This window comes from Varroa jacobsoni, unplaced genomic scaffold (assembly GCF_002532875.2).
Source record: "Varroa jacobsoni isolate VJ856 unplaced genomic scaffold, vjacob_1.0 scaffold_1237, whole genome shotgun sequence".
NCBI lineage: Eukaryota > Metazoa > Arthropoda > Arachnida > Mesostigmata > Varroidae > Varroa > Varroa jacobsoni.
The window spans coordinates 155401-176548 of NW_019214139.1; the positions used below are offsets into that span (position 1 = coordinate 155401).

A 21148-nucleotide genomic window follows, 5' to 3' on the forward strand; every position below is an offset into this window, starting at 1 on the left:
ATCTGATAAAGTTCACTTAGAATACATAAACTAATGGGGGTTTTGTTTAAAAGGAAAAGACGTAGGATTCTTTAGTCTAGAAGACGAAACGTATCTAGGCGCTACTGTGCTTATGTGTGATCAGTTCTACATATGGCGCTTTGATTCAAATCGTCAAACTTGTGTATGCTATAACAAATCCGCTGAGCTGACGACGATTGGCCATCCTTTCTCAGAGCTACATGATCTTGTTTCTAATAGAAGTCTAAAACGTAGGAAACACCAATCGTTAAAGCTAAATGGAATCAATGATGCCATTTTCATTATTAGCGTCACGTAATTTCCTTGAGATACCTTTCTACCATGTTAGATATGCCCAAAGATTTCTCTAAAAGCATTAGATAAAATCATCATTTGCTATTGTTGTTGGTGAAAAGTTTTCATTTTGAGCTGTCCTAAAATAGCTACTATATACTTATCTATTTTATTCTATGGATATGCACAGAGTACTACGAAATATAACAGCTGGAAGACACGGGCAGGCAGGCACTTTATCTAGAATACAACCTTTCTCTACGTAGTTTACGGTTTCTAGTGAATACGCTCGTTGTGCTCATAGAGTGATTCTCTTTAGCTCTAGTGCTTTAGCATGTATCAACTAGAGACATCTACCTATTGATCAAGACACTGTTCGATTCAAAAAACGAGTTCAATAATAATCATCATCATTTTATTTTCATTTGTTATTGTCTTCATCTTGTTTTTATTATCATTTAGTATGTTACATGTGAAAAGATAAGCTAACATTTCGTCTCTCGGGTTCATCATCCCACAATCATTATTGTTATTTATTATTCATCAGCCAGGATCAAGGCGTAAGCGGAATATTACAGTTGGCTTGTCCCCCTTGCGTCGCGCACATATTTTCTTCGTCTCCAACTGATCACCTCGTCCTCACGCTGGTACTCGTCGCTATAACTTGTCACGACCATGCATCGTTTCCTCTTGTGTACTGTCCTCACCTAAAGCCGTGGACGAAGGCTGCTTTTTCCGGGCGCACGCATACCGTCCTATTTTCGCGAGACAGTCGTGGGAACTTGTAATTCGTTCTTGGCTTACATCGCATATGGGCTCCATTATCCACTCAACTTTAATACCTTATCTTTTTATCCTTACCACCCCGCCCCATCCCCCGTGCGTATTTTAGCAGTGCAATGTATAAAGGTTTCGTCGGTTAAACCGCTGCGTAGTGGCTGCGTTTTATGCATCACCAACTCCAAATCAGTAACGTTTGCTTTCATATATCCCTCTGATGTTCAGTTTATGACACCTTATGCACAGATGGCAAATCAGAAGTACCCTGAAAACGCGTTTTCCTAGATAGGCCACTAAAGTTTCTATCATTCCTCGGCATGCTTTTGTTTAAGCAGAGACCAACTCTTGGGTGTTCAAGTTCTATTTGCCTTTGTAAAAACTCTGTTCTTTCTCCCCTTTTTTTTTATCGTCGTCTATGGTCAACCAACCCGTATTATAGAATTTCGAACAGTTATATTTTATTTTAGTCTTCAGTGTTATTGTTATCATTAGCATTTCACAATCAAACAAAAAAAAAGTAGTTGTGGTAATAACTCTGGGTCGTCTTACAGATTTCTTCGTGTTTTTTCTTTTTTTTTTGTTTCTAATGGTCGAGCAATGCCACTTCAGGCGAACTACACTTTACATGCTCGATTTTTTATGCTTTGCACTAATATATGTATGTCATCGGGATACGATCTTCTTTAGCCGTGGTTGCTTATTTTATATAGCATTTCCACAATTTGGGATTCGAGTCTACCACGTCAAAACATACAGCCAACATTGACCCGGCCGACTCTGGCAGTTGGTTTCCCCAATACAACTACCGCCATTTTCGATCGCATTTAATTAATCTGTCATTATTTTTTTAATTCTATTCCTTCTGATTCTATTATCATATATAATTGCTCATCCCGTAATCGTCGTTATCAGCATTATAATCATTTCCGATTGTTTATTTTCTTTGTTTCCGTAGCACGGAGTCATCGTTTCGTCATCAATAGTAACAGCACCACCTACAAAATTTTAGCGTTTTTTTTGCCCTTTATTATGACTCTATCTCTTTCATTCAAGTCGCTCGCTTAATCGCTTCTTTTTTCGTATCGCAACCACTCAATCGTCAAACATTTTCGCTTCTCCTTACTTAGTCGTCCACTTTAATTAAATATATATTACTTAACTCATTTATTTCTAGTCTAACCCTTTTTTTTTTTTATAAGCCCTCTCTCGCCCCACTTGTACTCCATTTTAGCCCTACGAGCGTTTCTAAAGTGTCATCCTGTTATGCTCGATAGTCAGTCATCTAGTCTTTACGTGCCGTTTACATTGCCTGTTCTCTCCTACACACCAATGATGCAAGGAATAATAAAAGTGGTCGTTATAGTAATTGTTATTAGAATCATGTCGTGCTGACGACTGAAATCCATTGTTGAGGTAGCAACACGCAGCAACAAGTCTCCTTTTAGCCGGCATCGATCCATCTTTCTCCTGCTTACAACACTTCCACATACCCTGTGGCAGTAGACTTAAGGATAAGCAGATGGGTAATCTTTCCCCTTCTCATTCTGCTCTCCGTGTTGTCGTTTGAGTTAATATTGAAAAAACAATGCCATCGTTTACAACCCTTTCCACGATCCATATGTCTACAATTCTTCTGCCATGTTTGTGCTCTAATAAGCTGTGGAAGTGGAACTCCCACTAGATCACCATCGTATTCTTCGGCGACAACCGTACTAGTCGTTCAGGTAATACAGAAACCATGTGCATTTGCGGAGCAGCTAAATTCAACTTTGCCAAACCGCGTTTGAGAAGAATAGGGGTCAGTTACGAGGCTGCTGGACGCTAACTACTTTCCTCCTGGGAATCTCATTTTTTGTTGTTGATAGCAGGAGAGAAAAACGGAAGCACAAACATGCAGAAGTTGGTTCAATTATATATATGCACATACGTTCTTCAAGAAATACAGGTAGAATTAGTAAACTTGATAACCTGATAGCTTGCTGATGGTTTTAATTCGTTGTGCTTCTGGCAACGATCACTCAGATCGCCGGCTTCGTATCAGGTTTACAGGCAAAAAATAAGCCGTTCGTCGTCGATTGTAGCGCTGCCAATAACTTGAAATGGATAAGTATAAGCTTCTGCATGCCTGTTCATTTGCACCTTAATCTTAAAATAAAGTGTGATGATGATGTGCAAATTGCGTTATTTGCCGCAACAAATGGCTGATTATACATGGTTATACATGGAGCAACAATCGCAATATTTATTGCTCTTTCTATTACAGATTGATGCGCATCTTGAAATTATTGTATAATAGTTGTTAAAGTTATTATTGTCACTATTGTTGTTTTCGAAATATCCGCCGTCACATTTTGCCGCTGCTGCTGCTGCTTTGCTGAAGATGTGAAGCCTCCCACTCCGTAAACGACGGACTGTCGCGATGGCCAGCAAGAAGTTCTTGTTAATGTTATAGAACATTCACTCCTTTGTTTATCTGCTGTTCGACAGTACGTTGAAATTTGTCCTGGAGTAAAAGATGGCGTTTGTTCTAGAGAATCACGCACTTCCTTTTCTTCGTCGGCTTATAAGGCGGGCAGAGTACGGCTCGGATAGCTTCATCGAACACGTTCTTCAGGCCCTTTTGAGTCAGAGCAGAACACTCGAGATACTTGACAGCTGTGATCTCTTTGGCCATTCCGAGACCCTGCGGGTACGTGATCGGAGCGAGTTTACGGTCCCGCAACTTTTCCAATGTGTCTTTGTCGTCTCGAAGATCAAGCTTGGTTCCCACCTGAAGACAACATAGATAACAACAACAAAAAATATGGTGATTTTACTAAAACAGTTATCACATATAATAAACACACGTTATTTATATAATATGAATATACTCCAAATTATTGTGCTACCTGTCATATTTTCATCTAACTGGCACTAACGCTAATATTAATTAATAACACATGACACAAAACAACTCTATCAGTGCACTCAAATAACTAATTAAGTCCGTTACCTACTAATAATAGATCCGTATAGATATCTCAAGCTTATTTATCTGGAACTCTTTCGGCCTCCTCAGCGAACCGCTTTGCACCTATTAGGACAACGATTTCATCGTTTTCGTCGCAGAAACATGTCATCGTACCGTCGCGGAGATGAACGAAGATGATTGGCCCCGCACACCGCAATGGTTTCAGCCAGCGCACGATCATTCGCCGCGCGAATGCCTGTTGACCTGTTTGCTAGCAATAACAAAACTAGCAGCCGGAGAAGCACCAATGGCCAGCGTGTCGTCCATCGTAATGCATCATAGTGCAACTTGTGACAGCCACATGATTCATGAGACGTAAGATTGTATCAAGAAAATACCAGCACGGCCTGTTTCAACATGATACTTACTCCTGCCACGGTCTGCTGCTGCTGCCGCCGTAACCAATTTTATTCTTTCCAATTAGTTGTTACCAAACAGGCAAGTTCTAAAACGTTGGCTGGCCAACCTACTCCAAGCAGCAGTACAGAATATAATACGTCGTAGTAAAGGGCAGTATCTAGCTTGTTGTGCTCCTGCTCTACGGTTCGTCGTCCTTGTTAACTGAAACGTTAACATCAATAGCTTCGTTTCAAAAACATTACTTCTCCCGGTATCATAATTTCTGTTTCGTTGCCAACTTCCTTCTAAACGGCAGACAGCCAGGCAACACATCCTAACCGTCGACTAGCAAGTCTGGTGTTTAAATATCAGACCAGCTGGAGTCGACTGCTTACTTGTTGGTCGGCACTGAGCGGGTTCTTGAGTCCTTGATCAGTTTCACAATTAGACGGGGGTCACTGTCCTACGTTTGAACTGCTATTAGTGGTAATACTGGACTGAGACTATAACTGCAATAGATACTTGGTGCTAACTGTAAACAATCGAATGGGTCTAATCAAAAGAAACCTAGATATTGGATAAAAGTGAATATTATCCAAGCCCAGGATTAGCAGAAATAACTTTTAATTGCCATGTGCATATTGAGATGGAAGCACAGAGAGACCTTTTAAAATAGTTTTTTTAAAGATATCATCACATGAACAGGATATTACAATAAATGTAATAGGTTCGGAATCCGACAAAAATTCCTGACCCAAGAATAGGTGGATTCCTTTTAAAAACTATTATTAACTGGTCAGAATTTTGTCTTGGGGCTGTAGCTCGTTTTCCAAAGCCATTAACAGATTGGTGACTGATTTGAGTCATTTGTTCCAGTCTGAAGTAAAGCAGACAAAAAAAATTCACTCTGACTAGTCAGCGTCACGCTAACTGCTAGTGGCTAAAAGCAGACTGAATCGATTTTTTAATGAACTACGCAAGCCTCTCGACAACCGAAGACTGCGTTGTTCTACTAAATAATGAGAAATGAATAAATACATTCATGGGTTGACCTTACCCAAGACGCAACTTCTATAGTGTTGAGGCTTCTAGAAAAGCCGCAGTCACGATGAGCTAAATATCTCAATTCCGGTTACAGCTCTGACAAGTTGATTAATGTCGGCTGAATTAATATTCTGGTACTTAACTCAACAGCATTTGTTAAGAAAGGAAGTTCACAGGTTTACGTAGTGGTGTAGCGGCTCGAGGCTCTTAGCATCCACAGTCAGTTATAAGACCGTTTGACACACCCCAGTGGTGTTCACTCATGTGAAGAACATTCCCTCTTCTTTAGGTTAAACTTAAGGTTAAAATCGGCAAACTGGTTGTGCACACTGCGTCATACTCTACATATCGACATCGATCAATGCTAACACGAGTGAAGTATCGATCAGGTTGGGCGCCATCGATACAAACATGATCGCTTTGTCCTTTTTTTACCTCATTGTTCTAAGCGGATTTTCACACGTTGCCAAAGTAGTGTTCCGAGTGTGAGAGCAGTCCAAAATATTACATTTGGATCTAGGCTAAATCCGCAAATAACACCGCCGCTCGGTTATCATTTACTTTGTACGCTCCTATTAGTTAGACATAATAATAATAGTAGGATAACAAGGAGGCTTGCTATAGATAGGCCACGTTTCGAACAAATAATGATTGAAGTTGATCCGCACGATTTGCATTAGTATGAAATACATACTTGTCAACACACGCGAAGTACAGCAGATGTTTCTCAACTGATTCGTGTGAACACGCAGCATTTATTCCCAGGCCACTGCGCATTCCGGAACAATGGTTGCCCGCGCTCGACTTATAGGCAATCCAGTCGCTATGTGATACCAATTTAAAACATATGATGCGATAAGCCAACTCTCGTTACCAGACACAACTAGTCTGCCACAGATAGTTGTCTCATTCATGGACTTTCTATGGATAGCTCAGGCCTGACAGGGACAAGATGGCCAGTATGGCCATGGCTGTTAGGGGGGGGGGATCAGCCTTTTCAGTTCCCTTTTCACTTCAGTGGGGTTCTAGGTAAAGGCCATCGTTCCGGGTAATTTGGGTGGTTGACGGATTTGTAATATTACTGGTGTAGATTAATATTGGAGCACACACTGTTACAGCAGCCACAGTGCAGTGGCAGAAGCACTAGCGGCGACTGTGACTCAACACGTTAGATAAAGGCGCGATTTGACACAGTCACGCAGTAGAAGTAGCACAGAACAATAGGAAAATATGTCCTAATGTGATATCCTTTGTCAGCTGTACTTGACATATCAGTAACAATACACATAGGTGCCTATAACGATCAAACCTCCCAAATAAGCGTTAAGACGTGCCGTTAGATTTGAATTGTGGACAGCGTTTCACGGAAATCGAAATCTTCTGAATTACTGTAATTTAATGTACCTTTAAAAACTTAAAGTGGGTGTCAGCTGCTTATAGTACATCGGTTTTAAGCTGTAACCAACTTCATCGATAATTGTAGGTATTTCACAACCGGTTGCGCACGCTTTCGAAATGGCAAATTGTTCATTACAACGATCAATTGCAGTGCAAAAAACTTTACTATACAACCCTAGAATTCATTTATATACAGCGATACTTACAAGAATGATCGGTGTATTAGGACCATGATGGCTGACTTCTGGGTACCATTTTGCACGGACGTTTTCGAACGATGCGGGATTAACTAGTGAGAAGCAGATAAGGAACACATCTGTCTGCGGGTATGATAGGGGGCGTAGTCGATCGTAGTCTTCCTGACCTGAAATGAGAATACTCAGACTTAGTAACAGATTTTATTCTAATGAGCATGCATCTAATTGCTCCAAACAGATCCCGACACTATGCTGAATATTCTGCAGTACAGCCCCACTTCTGAACATATCATTGCTATTACAGAAGACAGTGTAAAACTGTTTCCAACAAAATATGCAGCACTCCGGGCAACAGCACTCTCAAGACGGAAATACCCTCTAAACAACAGCCACCGGAAGTAGCATTTGCTCAGCATGGGGCAAACGTCCTGCCTACTGATTTATATGATTTCAGTTTCTCTAGCGCTAGAAAATCAATAATGTCAAGACGACAATAAGACGTGCTGCTACAATTGTATTAAATGGTTACTCTTGTTAGGGTGTGTATTACCAATATTGTCGTGGCTGCCTTAATATCATTCTGATATAAATATCATCCATTCACATAGACAAACCAAGTTAAGGTTTTAATGTGCAGTTCCAAAAAATTGGTAAGAACTATAATAGTATAACACAATTAGCTAACATAGGACTGTATATTATGCCCTGCTTTTTCGTGTCCTATAATACTTTATTCTTAACGTTCCTAGGGTAATCCATTTCTACAACGTAATAGCAAAACGAAGACGTTATAGACTGATGATTTCACTCTGACTAGATTATTGCCAAGTGCTTAACCAATGTTTACGTCAAGCTACGAAGCAAAACAAACCGAAAGCGTCGTCTTTGTCGCCATCACTCATGAGATAAATAATATCGTATGCAATACATGAGAGATGTACACGGACAGAGCGTAGAGGGAGGACAAGTCGAACGGGTGGGTAGAAAGATGACCCCATATTGCATATATGTAAAGCAGTGAAGATGGCTACCGCTGTTAGAACACTGCCGCCAATGCTAATAATAACAGTGGGAATGCCAAATAACGCGGCATTTTGCTGTTATTACGAAAGTATGTATGCATGGGTGAAATAGACAGATGGTATGAACTAATAAAAGGTTATTACTGATGCCATTAGATAAAGCCCGTAACAAAAGCGTCTTCATTCGTATATGACGCGTCTGTATATTGCTGTTTCATTAAGAAATGGGAGTATATACTTCTCGTGTTGTCTGTCGATTCTCGTAGTTTTCACTTATTTTAAATTCTACACCTGTTCCAATATGATATCAACTAAGTTGGACATATTTATCGTTCATATGTCTTGTAGCACAGTGTACATTCAATATAAGGCTTTATACACGATATATTCTATTAAGTTTATCCAACTGAATCACACTTGACATGAGCTCGATGGCTCGATTAGAATAAGAGTATTGAATTTATAAGATTACGTCCTTATCGATCAATCGTGCTATTACAGTGTGAGTGAAACCAGTCAAAATATAGCGATACGATAGAGCAATCAATAAAAACTAAGTAGTGAAATAAATCGGTTCACAATGTAACTGGTAAAATGTGACACATTACACACTCAGTGTTTATTTTTTATGTTACATTTCTACGTTACGAAAAACCTTACAAGTTTAAGTCCTGCTGGACCATAAAAGATATGTTATACTGTAATCGTTTTCTATAACGTATCCGTGAAGCAGAAATTTCGACATAGTAGTCTACATGCACATTCATGCTGTCAAATATACAGTACATTCATTCCCAGGCCACGATTTCCCGGCCATCCGCGACTAGTCTTAATTGCAGCAATATAGGTCTGCGTCTTAGACAATCAAGGCTAATCGATTCATACCCATTACCTATCAAATCCAGCAATATATTCTAAGCATTTGTTTCGCAGAAGCTGCCAGTTAAATCAACCATATCTTAATATTTTTATATATTAACTTGGGAAAATGGCGAACAAATGAGCTTTATATCATATCGACCGCGTAACCATGACTAATAGCACTCATTTATATATTTTTTCCGAACAGATTTGAGTCTTGGTCATCAAGTTTCATGTTGCATAATGTATCAATGATGCCATAAGTAGTCATCAAACAAAATTGATTTAGGATCTGAGTGTCGAGTCGAATGAGCAACGATTTCATGTTACAGCCTGTACATTATTGGGAATGAAAACAGTCATAAGATAATACGAGAGGTTCCGATTGATGCTATAATACCTTCTCGCAGCCAAAAATAGCACCATAACTAGGTAAGCTCCGTGTAACTAATATATATATACATACATATACGCTATGTTCAACAAAGCAAATATTGCAAATATATGTGCTTTGTCATTTCTTCAATGTGTGATAAACGGTATACTCTTCGTTGGTCAGTATTATCGCTGTCGAACATTATAGTTGTACACGTCCAGCTTCTTTGAATCGAGCCGAACGCTGAGCCAAGTTAGTTCCAATGCAATTGCTTGCAACTGCGGTTATTCAACGTCGTCAAACATGCCCTTAAACGTGTCTGTTTGCTTATTCGTTGGCCGCTGCCAATACTACGCTTACCGCTAGAGGTAATGGCATCAGCAGAGGCCGCTTCCCCCGCAATATACATTTATGGCGCTAAGCTTTTGTTTGTTTGGCGGCGCCGTCCTTGCTGATGACCTCGTCACTCGGCGTCTCTCCATATGTGCATTCAGCAACGGAAACCACAGCAGTAGCTTCCCTCAACTTACGAGCAACTCTCAACAGGTAGTCTTAGCTGCCACCGTTACTACAGTGGCAACAGCAGCGCAATAGCACTGCCCACCGCGGTGACGGTGGTGATAACGAAGGCAAACTAGAGACCTCAGCCAAAAACTCATCACAGGGCACGTTCATTCGTTGTACACACCCCGCGCAGTGTCCGTACAACGTAAGCTCAATCGGTCTATCATATACTCGCTGGGTCAGCCTCTTCGTTGCGTTTAACACGGTGAAATCTATACTACGTCTAACGCGATCAGCTGCCGCTATGACGAGAACCGTACAATTCGAGTACTCTCAGCATTTATCTTCGAGATCGACTACGTCTAACGGACCAAACGTTTAGACACCACGGACGTAACGCAATCGCGCCTGCTGCAAGTGTCGGCGTCTGTATCACTGCCTTTGCAGTAGCATAGAATCGTCGACTACATGTATTAGCATAGCACAGAGGCCGATATCGTCCGTGGTACCTCGAACGCTCGTCAGTCGGGCATCTGTCTACTTCCTTGTAGAGAGACCATACTCTGATCGGGTTGGGCCCCACAACTGCCGTTGCTACTGGCAAATGGCTAGCAGAAACCAAGTCCAAAGGTCAATATGGCCGCGTTTGCTTAAAAAACATTTTTTTTTTGCAGATCTTATTTTATAAGGACTGAATTTGCACCACATGCGCGTATTCCTATAGTTGTGGTGTATAGCAAAGATAAAATATAACATAAGTAGATTATTTCGGAGCTTCTTAGCGGTTCATGGATGGTTTACTGCTGTTTACACGTGCTGCATTTTATTAGCTTAGCTTAGCCTGCTGCAATAAATACGGCATGCAGATTATAATATAAACAATCACGAAAACGACACTAATATTACATACGTAAGTTGAGTATACGAACGAATCGACTTTACTTGACATGATAATGCGGTCAAACAATAATGTTCTAATCTCCTGGTCAGCGATGTACCGCTGCAATAGCATTATAAGAATCCCCGTTGTCGAGAATCCATAGGAAGCTGATAGTAAGCTGGCAGAGAAAACCGATTTTGAATGAAAAGTCAACCATATCAATAGAAAAAAAACGACAAGCAAGCAAAGAGAATAGAAGTAATCTTCGATCAACAGAAAAGCTAACTGTTAGCGGCGCGTTAAGGAGAACTATCGACTAATTCTGGTCGAGTTCGCTCGATTGATTTGTAAGTCAAATGACTCCGTTTCACACAACATTGACTCAGTAATGATGCCATTATTAAATCAAGAAATAGCTCAAATGCACTAGTACCAGACAAGTGTACCTTATCTCGTATGAACGAATGTACACATAAAACAGGCATATATACAGATAAAATGTACATAAAACAGGCAGCTCGAATTATGGATTGTTGGATTACCGTTGCTCTAGTGTGACTATTACAGCCAGTTGGGTAGCCACTATATCTAACAACGTGCCCGACAAGTAAAGCTAACTAGCGCGTCTAGTGCCACGCCTAACTAGATTGGTGAGAAGGTAAGCGCCAGACAGGACAAAGGGAGAAGGTGGATCTGTTTAATCACAAATAGGAGCGTGTGTTGTTTTAAGAATTATAACAGGAAGAGAATGCAACATCCTCTCAAACGCGTCGACGTGTGTTAGTGAGCACACTTGAGTTACGGGCTGCCGTATACAAATGCTTTCCAGCCCGGTTAAGCACAAGGACCTGGCCTGGATATTCTTAGACTTTTATTATTACAACATAACGGTCGAAATCTCTCCGCTCTATCCTCAATCCTAACTCCTGCTTTATGAGGCGCCCTCTGGGTTTAGACTACTGGTGGAATAACAACTACACTTTAATCTGCGGCGACATTTACTTTAGAAGGACAGGCTTATGGGGTTATCCGTTATATGCTCTTCAATCGTCCAGTGCTACAAATGTTCACTTCACGACAGTCTACGTAGGTTAACCCATCAGTAACAACCAACTTATGATATCATAACCGCAGCCACAAGTATCTTGCAAATCCATTGAGGTGCACCATTCATCAGTAAGCATAAAACGTAAGTAAGCATAAAAATTCGGCATATAACCGCAGTCTAACAGCATCAAGCTGGCATCATATTACTACTAAGTTTGTGATTTACTACTTTTCTAAATCACAACACGACGATCAATCCCGTCATTGCTGTTGCGCGTTTTACACACACACGTTTCGGACTTCACATACGCCTAAATCTATGTAAATATTAATCAACCTGACGTATGGTGCAATAGTAATATTTTGGCACGGCGAAGACTTATTAGATCTGCTGTATACAACTGTAGCCAGTGACGAATTGCGGTGCTCATACCGCAACAAAGCAGCAGTGCGCAGCAATCCCGTTATTAACGTCATGTACTCGATTATCAGCTTGCCGTTGTTGTTGGTGTTGCTGGCGTTGACTGCAATATTGTGAACCACCACGCCAGCTGTTGTAGCGACAGCTCCGCCCACAATAATGAAACAGCAAACGTGAACAGTCGCTCATGATAATGGCAGCAATTGCATCGGTGGCGACTACGAAGACGCTTAGCCGGTGTGTTATTCAGTGGAGTCAATACTGTGGTTGATACCAGAGAAACCAGCAGCGGCGATACGACATGGCAAATAAGCGACAAGAGCCGGCAAGCTAATTGCTGCTAAAGAACCAAACATCATTCAGGCTAAGCCACGGATGAGAAACAGCGACAGTGTGAACGAAATAACAACATCATCGATTACTGCAACCTCGAGCAGATTCGTTGCAGGTCGGCCTGTGTGTATGTGTTCATGGCCGGCCACAGTTCGGGTGCCACTGCGACTAAATACTACAGCAATTGCTGGTGCTGTGATAGTGAGCATCATCAGTCATGTGGCGTTGGTCCCTGCCATCCCCAGAAGGAAGATAATTACACAAAATGTAAAGGACAGACTACTGAAAAAGTAACGCGATATCTAAAAGAGCGGCGCTCTCGAGTGAACACTGTTTAACAATAACATCTTCCTCGATAACACTAATAAGCCGAAGCGCAGTCACAAAAACACGATAAATTAACAAGTGGAATTCTTGTCGCTGGCTGGAATGAAACTGGAATTAAGCAGTTAGCGAGTGTCGTTTCGATACGATGTTAATTGTATTTTCGTATCAGTTCAAGATAAACCATTTTAAATCGTTTAAAGTCAACATTCTAAAGCGATTTTTATTTCAAATCAGAATAGGTCTCGTCGTTATGGGCAATCCACAATTACTACTAAATTAATGAACCTATAGTTCAAACAGTTCTATGTATTAGGTTAAGCACATATTACTGATTACGCCCATGGTTTGTACCACATATCAATATGGGCACATACGCATGAGCGGGAGCTTACCACTCAAAAGCCAAAAGATCGGATAGTTCGAAGATTTCATTCATTACAAGTGACTATGATTTACGTTTCTTTTGTAGTCGGATTTCTAGTTAAAATGCTATATCATACTCACCATAGAATACACTACGTACATAAAGATAAAATGATCCTCTTTGCTATGGCTAAGCTTTGCCTCCACCCCCTTTCCTTCCTTGTACACACGTTAGTTACTCCGCTACTAAAAATATGCCTATAATTTGGAATTGCCCATTGTCAGAGCTATTCTGGGCATAAAATTGGTTAGAACTGAGTATTACTGAGTAGTATTAAAACAAATCAATGGACAGAGTGATCTTCACCCACATGCTTTCACAAACATCAGACGTCACTGCAGTCAACTTTTTCTTAGAGTTTTTATTAAGTTGCATTACTATTATTTTATTCTGCCATGTCGACGTTGGCAGAATTGGCGTCGCTTGATATATTTTTACTACAACGTTTTTTGATAGGTTTGTCGATGTGTTATACATGGCTTTCTTCCGCTTGGCGCCTGTTTGACCGATAAATTGATGTCTTCCGAACGCGCGTAAAATTTGATGCTTGTTCGACAAGGCCGAATTCTTACCAGCAGTATCCCAGAGTCCAAGATTAATGGGCTTCCCGTCAACCATCACGTTCGCAGAATAGTTGTCGAATACCGTAGGTATGTATTCGCCTGGGAAGGCATTCGTGGTGTAGGAAATCAGAAGACACGTCTTACCTGAAAGAATACCGATATATTTCGAAAACTATTAGGCATGTATTCATACAAAACAGAAAGATAGTGGTTAATTATTAAATTATTATTAAAACACTGGCAAAAGGATCCCGTATTGATGATGAAATATATTATTTTATTATCATTAATAGCAGCAGTATAGTAACGTCGACAGGCACAACGACACTCATACGACAATAGATATGATCTTCTTACGTATTCCCTTGGTAGCAACAAAATGAGATTACCACTTTCCATCCATGTAGTAGTCTCATAAGGCCGATCGTTCTTCAGACGAGTCAAATTTTTATTAACAAACTACAAATGGAAAATATGTCGAACAAATCAGATTCTTGCATTCGAAAATAATTTTGTTATTCTTTTATTATGATCCCGTTTGCACTATTGGAATCGTTATTTGCGTCGTACAATACTTATTTTTAATGATTCGCTGTCACGCTGATATACTATGTCATTGCCAGCTGTTCGCTATGAAGATTACGTATGTAATGGAAGGAGTCATTGAAATTTCTATCCTTGACAATATTTTTATATCGGGAGTTAGCATTATATGTATGGATGTATTAACGCAGTCGATTATAGGTTAATTTTGCTGGGTCCGCGGATGGATCAATGCTATGTTTTAGAAAAAAAGAAATAGCGATTAACCGTAAAAGGGCTTGTCTTCCACCTTAAGCTGTTTAGTTAGACGATCTTCATCTATAGTAATGATATTATTATTTTTTGTGAGAGAATCGGATAACGCAATGTGCCCAAAGTCTTGCCACATTGCCGCACCAAATGAGGGTCTATGCGTTGGCGCACACACAATCCACACGGTTTGGCTTTACGTTTTCTCCTGCCATATTTTAATCGCCAGGCTCGCTACTAGACCCCAGTTATTCTCCCCATAACCGTATTTGTAATGGACTGTGCTTCTCGTTTTGATTGGAACTGGTGATCTTGCCATTTCTGTTCATAATTCTCATGCAATACATACCATGTTTCTGTTATTCTGTTGGGAGGATTTTATAATAGCGTTCGAATTCTAAGTACGTGGCATCCATTCAGCCATTGGACAATATATAAGCTGAACAATCATCCCATTCTGTTGCCAAAAAAGAATTGTCAATATAATAGACAGCAAGTATAATTACACTGGCATCGTGACTATATCCTCTAATAATAGTTATACGCCCTGTTTCCTGCTGTAATAGATTAAAGCTATATTTTATTCTAATTGACACCGTATTGAGACTAACTAATTAACGCCAAGATAATCACCAGGAGGTCCTACACTACTACCTCTTCCGTTGAGTTTAAAAGTTTGTTCTATAAAACGTAACCAAAAAAAAAAGAAACATGCATGAGGGTCTTAAATGATACTCTGCCAAAATGAAACCTCAAAAGGCACAATTTGACCGCCCAGCCAGATGGGCGTCCCCGAAGACACTTCTTATGCATAGCAAGCCGTGGTGTATAACAAGGCCTGTTGCCGTCGCCTATTAAATGTACACCAGAAGTTATAGACGAACTATTGTTAGTGCCTTGAATCGCCGACTGCATCCCTAATGTGTTGATATCATCGCAACAACTGTGGTCACACCACTGTGGATCAGGAGTTCCTAAGGAAACGGCATCCAGGCAAACAGCTTCCAACGCCTCCCTGTCCCTCAGGGTAAAGTTGCCGCCGATTACACCAATGACGCTACATAACATTATCAGTGTAAGGCTTGTAATGATATAACTGACATTTTGAGCAACTGTTCCTGACAGAAAGTGGCCAAGAAGCAGCAACCAACGCCATCTGGACGAAAACCTTGTCTCACGACGTACAGACCAGACACTGTGACAAACCATACGTGAACACCTATGTAACAAGTGTAGTGATGATTCAATAATATTTCATATATCTTCCGATTGCACTCCCTAGTTAAATAGTAACAATTAAAACCATGAAACTGCATTAACGATCATGATAAGTTTTTTACCTAAAGATGGTTGGAGCTTGTATCTCTTATTAGCACTCTTCTGGACCGTGTTTTTTCGATTTCGATTTTTACGAGATGCACTAGCCCACAAGTGCAATGCCAACGGCACTTGTTTGACAGCCACTTCCTGTCCTTCTAGCGTTGTATATGTCTCACTGATAACCATTTCATGGCGGGATACTGCGAAAAACTACACAAACAATAAGCTATCGAGTTGTACGCCAGTACGCAGACAACCATTTAACTCATGAGTTTCCTGCGTCAGACAGATCAGCAAGAGAAAAATACGCAGGGAAGCCAAATTGCAAATCTACGTGTGTTAGAAACCCAAATTTACAGTAAGTTATTTACTCACAAGAACGCTTTTACTTCGTAAGGCAATATAGTAGGAACCGATGCTATTGTCAATAACCATAATAACGTCGTTGATTCTTCAATGTAAGGTATTACGAAGTAGATGATTTTCCGTAGGGTTTACTTCATAACTACATGTTTCATAACAGGCAGGATCAGACTTGTAGTATTTGCTACGTGTATTTGATTGTTGGCGGCACACATTACCTAGTTATCTGCTATAGGCTGTACAAATTTCGGGTAAAATGGGTCTTCGTGCAACTCCACCCAAGAATAGCTGGAACACGAATATCACACAGAGTTAAACAGAAGTTAAATACGTGGCCGGCAGCTTCTCTCGGGCAATATTCTTGTGTTATGTTTACGCGACCTATATTCGGTGTATAACCAAGCTTTGTCAATGGGTGTAGATCTTATAATATCGATTTCATGCTTTCACTGCAGTAAACGGCTATATATATCATCACAATAACTTCTAAATGATCGAATAACGAAACGAAAACTAATTTTCTTATGGTGTTTACGCTTGTCCTCTTCTTATTCTGTTCATCAACATCGCAGGAAGTTGAGAGATGCTAGCAATTAAGATCACCTAAGAAGAAGAAGAATCTAAGAATATATCCTATATATGATGAATTAAACGTATGCACATGCGACAGTCTTGTAGCCGGCGTAACGTTCAACTCAAGCTAGTAACAATAAGCTATTCAAAACGTCGCAAGTCCGAGAGGAACACTGAAGGTTGGGCGAGCATTCTACCTAATTCTTCACCATTCTTACCAGTCCGTTCTTACGCTGTTGCGGCGGTATAGGTTCACTGTGAAACGACCGAATTATTTCGCTATTGTATCATTGTTTACAATGGAAGACAACTATCATCATAATTGCAAATGCCATTCTCAGCTGGCGATAGGTATCACTGAAAACATTGGGGCTATGTTAGGTTACACAGAGAATGCTGCCACTGACAATTACGCGCACACATTCTACATTTACCCATCTTACTAACCCTTTACTGAAACCTAAGTGACTTACGACTGTCACTTACTGTAAAACACTCGATTTTACGATGACCGAACACACGGAAAAGCACAATTTCCCTTACATTTGAGTTAATATGAGCAAGCAGACTGATCCATACCAGATTCAGAAGAGAAATCTAAGCTTAATCTGTATGTATTTTCGTAAAATCATACGAGACCTCCTATAAATTCAGAAGAAAATGTTTTACATCGATTTAAACCAGCAGCACGGCGGCGGCCGCGGCTCGTCCTAGGACGGAATAGCAAAGGGGGATTCAATTCGAATTTGGAGCGTGGACTGGGTTAACCAGGTGTGATGTGGTCTCGGGATCTTTGTTCTCAGTGTCAACAATCAATCCCCCTATCAGCGAAATCTACTGCAATCTGCAGACCAGAAGAGGACCAGGCGCCGACAAGCCGGTGAGTTCTTCGCCACCGCCATACCAGTTATTGAGGAACCAATAACATCGGCGCACGAACTTAACACCAATCAGCAAACCACATGGCTGCTGCTCCATCGAATTCGAATAAAGGCGACGCACTAACTTCTCTCCCTCATTGTGCTTTCTGAGTGTCGTCCTTCCCGCTGTGTAGACAAACACTAAGTAACGGTAGCTACCTAGGCTTTCTATAGAGACAGACGATCTTATGTGTACTTGGTCACGCGTAGGCAAAACAAATGTTTTGTCAATTTTTGCTGTGTATGGTGTACCTACCAACGGCTCCGTCGCCGACAACGACACACTTTATCGCCTGCATCATATGATTTGCACTTGACCGATACGACAGAAGGGTGCGCTCGACAAAATGCCGGCCGAATTGGTCGTCGCTCTTTCTAACTGAATGTGTATCCTTTAAAGGTTGTTTCACCTTCCACTAAAATTCCGTTGTTTGTGTTCTGTCTTGCACCACTAGTACAACGCACTTTTTGTTGGGTTCTTTTGCTTTCTTTTGTGAACCTACAAGCCGACCATTAGCGCCACTCATAAACGATAACAATAATTACTCGTTGCTGAATGTCATAATGATAAATAACAAAAGCAGTAGCACAGCTACAATGGTCTGCCTTTGCCTCGGTGAGGTCGAGCCCAGGTGGGTGGCCGAACAATGATGGACGGACCTGCCCACGACGGCGGCAAGCACAGGCGCTCCCCAGGCGCACTCCAGCAACCTGCACTCACTACGGCACACGATTCCCGCTCGTTCCCTTAGCACCGCCAGCCGCACGATTACACCTCCACAACTACTATGACAACTGGCAGCCAAGCACACTGGTCAGCACCAGGCCAATAAACAGACTAAAGCTAGCTAGCTGACTGCTTGTGCCGCCAGTCTGCTCTCACACACTCCACTTGTCACCACAACACAAAATATGGCGTCGTTATCCTTAAAAAGACATCCCGCCTACGAAGTAACGATGATGATCTTGCCTAGGGTAGGGCGATTGGTCGCGGGTGGGAGAGGGTCGAGTCAAAGAGAGAAATTGCGCTGCCAGTTGAATGGGCAACCAGACCGTAAAGCATGAGGTACTGCAACGAGCCGATACCCATTAAGCGCATTGCGCTATTGAGAACGGAACCTCGTCCACTCGAACGCAAGTGGGTGAGGAACTCTGAAGAGAAACTCAGACGAAGGACAGAGATCAGACGGAGCTCAACATCTCAACGAAATACCGTAGACAAAAGCACCGAGATGCAGTGAAAAAAGGGAGGCTAGCGCAAAAGACGAGGGATGACATAGAACCAACGTATGGAAAGGACACTGTCGATAGCGAGATGGATTTTGGAGGACTGGAAGGGAAGGAAAAGTTAAGCTTAGGCATTAAGCAAGGTGATTTATATTATTAGCATTTTCATTAGACTTTGCCGTTGTTAATATAGTTAGAATTGGCTTCAAATATTCAGTTTGTTGGAACGACGTAAAGTTAAGGTTAGGATATCGATCCAGATCTACATGTATGGTTTTACTGGTCAAAACTTACTTTTCCGAACATAACAAAATTTAAATAGTTCAAGGAGAACTTACGGTTCTTGGAAATTGCAAAGTGAACGAATGTTTAATTAAACGAGATATGCGAATTATGTTATAGATCTATGGGTAATCCTACGGATGAATGCAGATAATTGCAGAATATTACTAAAACAAAAAAACAGCCCGGGAAAGACAAAAAAGGCTCAATATTGACACATCTTCAATATATATATATATATATATATATAATCTTTTTTTTTTAGTATCTGTTGAGAACTCTATAGATAAGAGATTAAGGCTTATTTAACTTGTAATTTCTTTCAAAAGTGATTGAAGGTGTTCGGCACGTCAGAAAAGTCGACTAAAATACATTTTTTATACCAAAGATATAACTTTTTAAGCCAAGCAAGCCCCTTCAAATTTTTCTCTCACCTATAAGCCAGTCATCATACACTTTACACCTACTCACAGATATTTCAATGACGTATAACCATCGGCTACTAACAAACAAGCAATAAATAGACTTCCTAGTGGATATGAAAATTGAATTTGAGAACTTATTTGCACAGAAAGATAGCCGATAGTGTTAAAAATACCTGACAAATAACTAAAAAAAAAAACGAGAAATATAAAGTAAATTAATAAAAATGCAATACGGTTCAAGCTACTTGATATTATTGTTACTATATGTTTTATTACATCATATTATTTATCTTGATTCACAAGAGTTTATCTAAGGCTTAACGCATATTCAACGAAATAAGGCCATAATAAAATATATATAATAATAATATTTTTTTGTGCAATTTATCAGAAAAGCAAAGGGTGCTTTCCAAAACACACCAAGAATTAAAATAATACTGAGTAGTGCACAAATGCCTAAAGCAGTGCCACCCCGTTTCCAACGCAGTTATCATTTTCAACAGAGGATAGTTCAGTTACTAAAGCAAATAATAACAACAGGTTTTTCCGTAAGTCTACACATCGTTTGTTTTTATGCAGATACGTTGTACCTGAATGGAGACTGAAAAATCAATGCCTTATGCATAAACACTTTATGGTAGGAATTATTTCAAGTACGACTTTGGTCTAAAGTCCTTACTTATATGTCGATTTTATCTTGCTTTATTCAGCTTTGGTTGACGTTAGCGGACCGGTATATCGTCTATCGACAATTAGACTGGCCAGCCACTTGCCGAAGTTGCCTAAACGAGCGCACTAATCCTGATGATGACGCCCTCGGAGTTCAGATTGTTAAAGACCTTCACCGAACGGGCTGTTCTCACCTCACAGGTACAATTCCTCAGATCAACAGTTAGCGATACTATTATCAGACTCAATTAACTCAAAAATTGTTTGTCACATTTTGGATCATCTTGTCATACTGACACCATACCGAGACTGATCCTTTCTGTCGTTATGAGATTTCTGGCGTTTGATAAATAACCAAAATGACTTCATGAGCATCATATCCAAATCTGGAAACTGTGTACAGCGGCTAATGCACATAATTTTGGTCTTCATTTCTGTTGCTGTTTTTGTGTGTTTACAGGTGACAATGAAGCGGCAGAGCAGAACCAAGCCCTCCTGAAACGCGTGCTATTGGCATACGCACGATTTAATAAGCACGTCGGCTACTGCCAGGGGTTCAATTTGCTTGCAGCTCTTGTATTACAAGTCGTTGAGTGGAATGAGGAGGACGCCCTTAAGGTACAATAATGCTACATCCATATGAAATTTTATCATCATTTAAAATTCGATATACTTTTAAGGCGTGTTTGGTATGGGCCGACCGCAAGCTTTGCGAACAGGCAGCGGGTTTTTAAAAAATAATAAAAGCTTTATGTTT

General features: G+C 40.5%; 2 protein-coding genes across 3 annotated transcripts in view; one reads left to right on the forward strand and one right to left on the reverse strand.

The window, feature by feature from the left end:
• Positions 1–21148, forward strand: part of LOC111267900 (uncharacterized) — a 61291-nt gene that overhangs the window by 19930 nt on the left and 20213 nt on the right. For both annotated transcript variants that reach the window (XM_022846473.2, XM_022846474.2), the window contains exons 2-3: positions 20433–20592; positions 20852–21009. In XM_022846473.2, coding sequence (XP_022702208.1) covers positions 20433–20592; positions 20852–21009 — 318 coding nt within the window. The remainder of the gene's footprint in view (positions 1–20432; positions 20593–20851; positions 21010–21148) is intronic.
• Positions 675–18702, reverse strand: LOC111267903 (ras-related protein Rac1). The gene is made up of 4 exons (XM_022846477.2): positions 18045–18702; positions 13830–13964; positions 7072–7229; positions 675–3844 (listed from the first exon to the last, which is right to left on the reverse strand). The coding sequence occupies exons 1-4, from the start codon at positions 18088–18090 to the stop codon at positions 3602–3604; spliced, it is 582 nt and encodes a 193-aa protein (XP_022702212.1). The 5' UTR covers positions 18091–18702; the 3' UTR covers positions 675–3601.

Coding starts and splice junctions, on each gene's coding strand:
- LOC111267903 (XM_022846477.2), bottom strand. CDS start 18,090: ATGATGCAGGCGATAAAGTGTGTCGTTGTCGGCGACGGAGCCGTTG. Junction 13,965..18,044: donor TGTCGGCGACGGAGCCGTTG/GTAGGTACACCA, acceptor GTATTCTTTCAG/GTAAGACGTGTCTTCTGATT. Junction 3,845..7,071: donor CTAATACACCGATCATTCTT/GTAAGTATCGCT, acceptor TGTTGTCTTCAG/GTGGGAACCAAGCTTGATCT.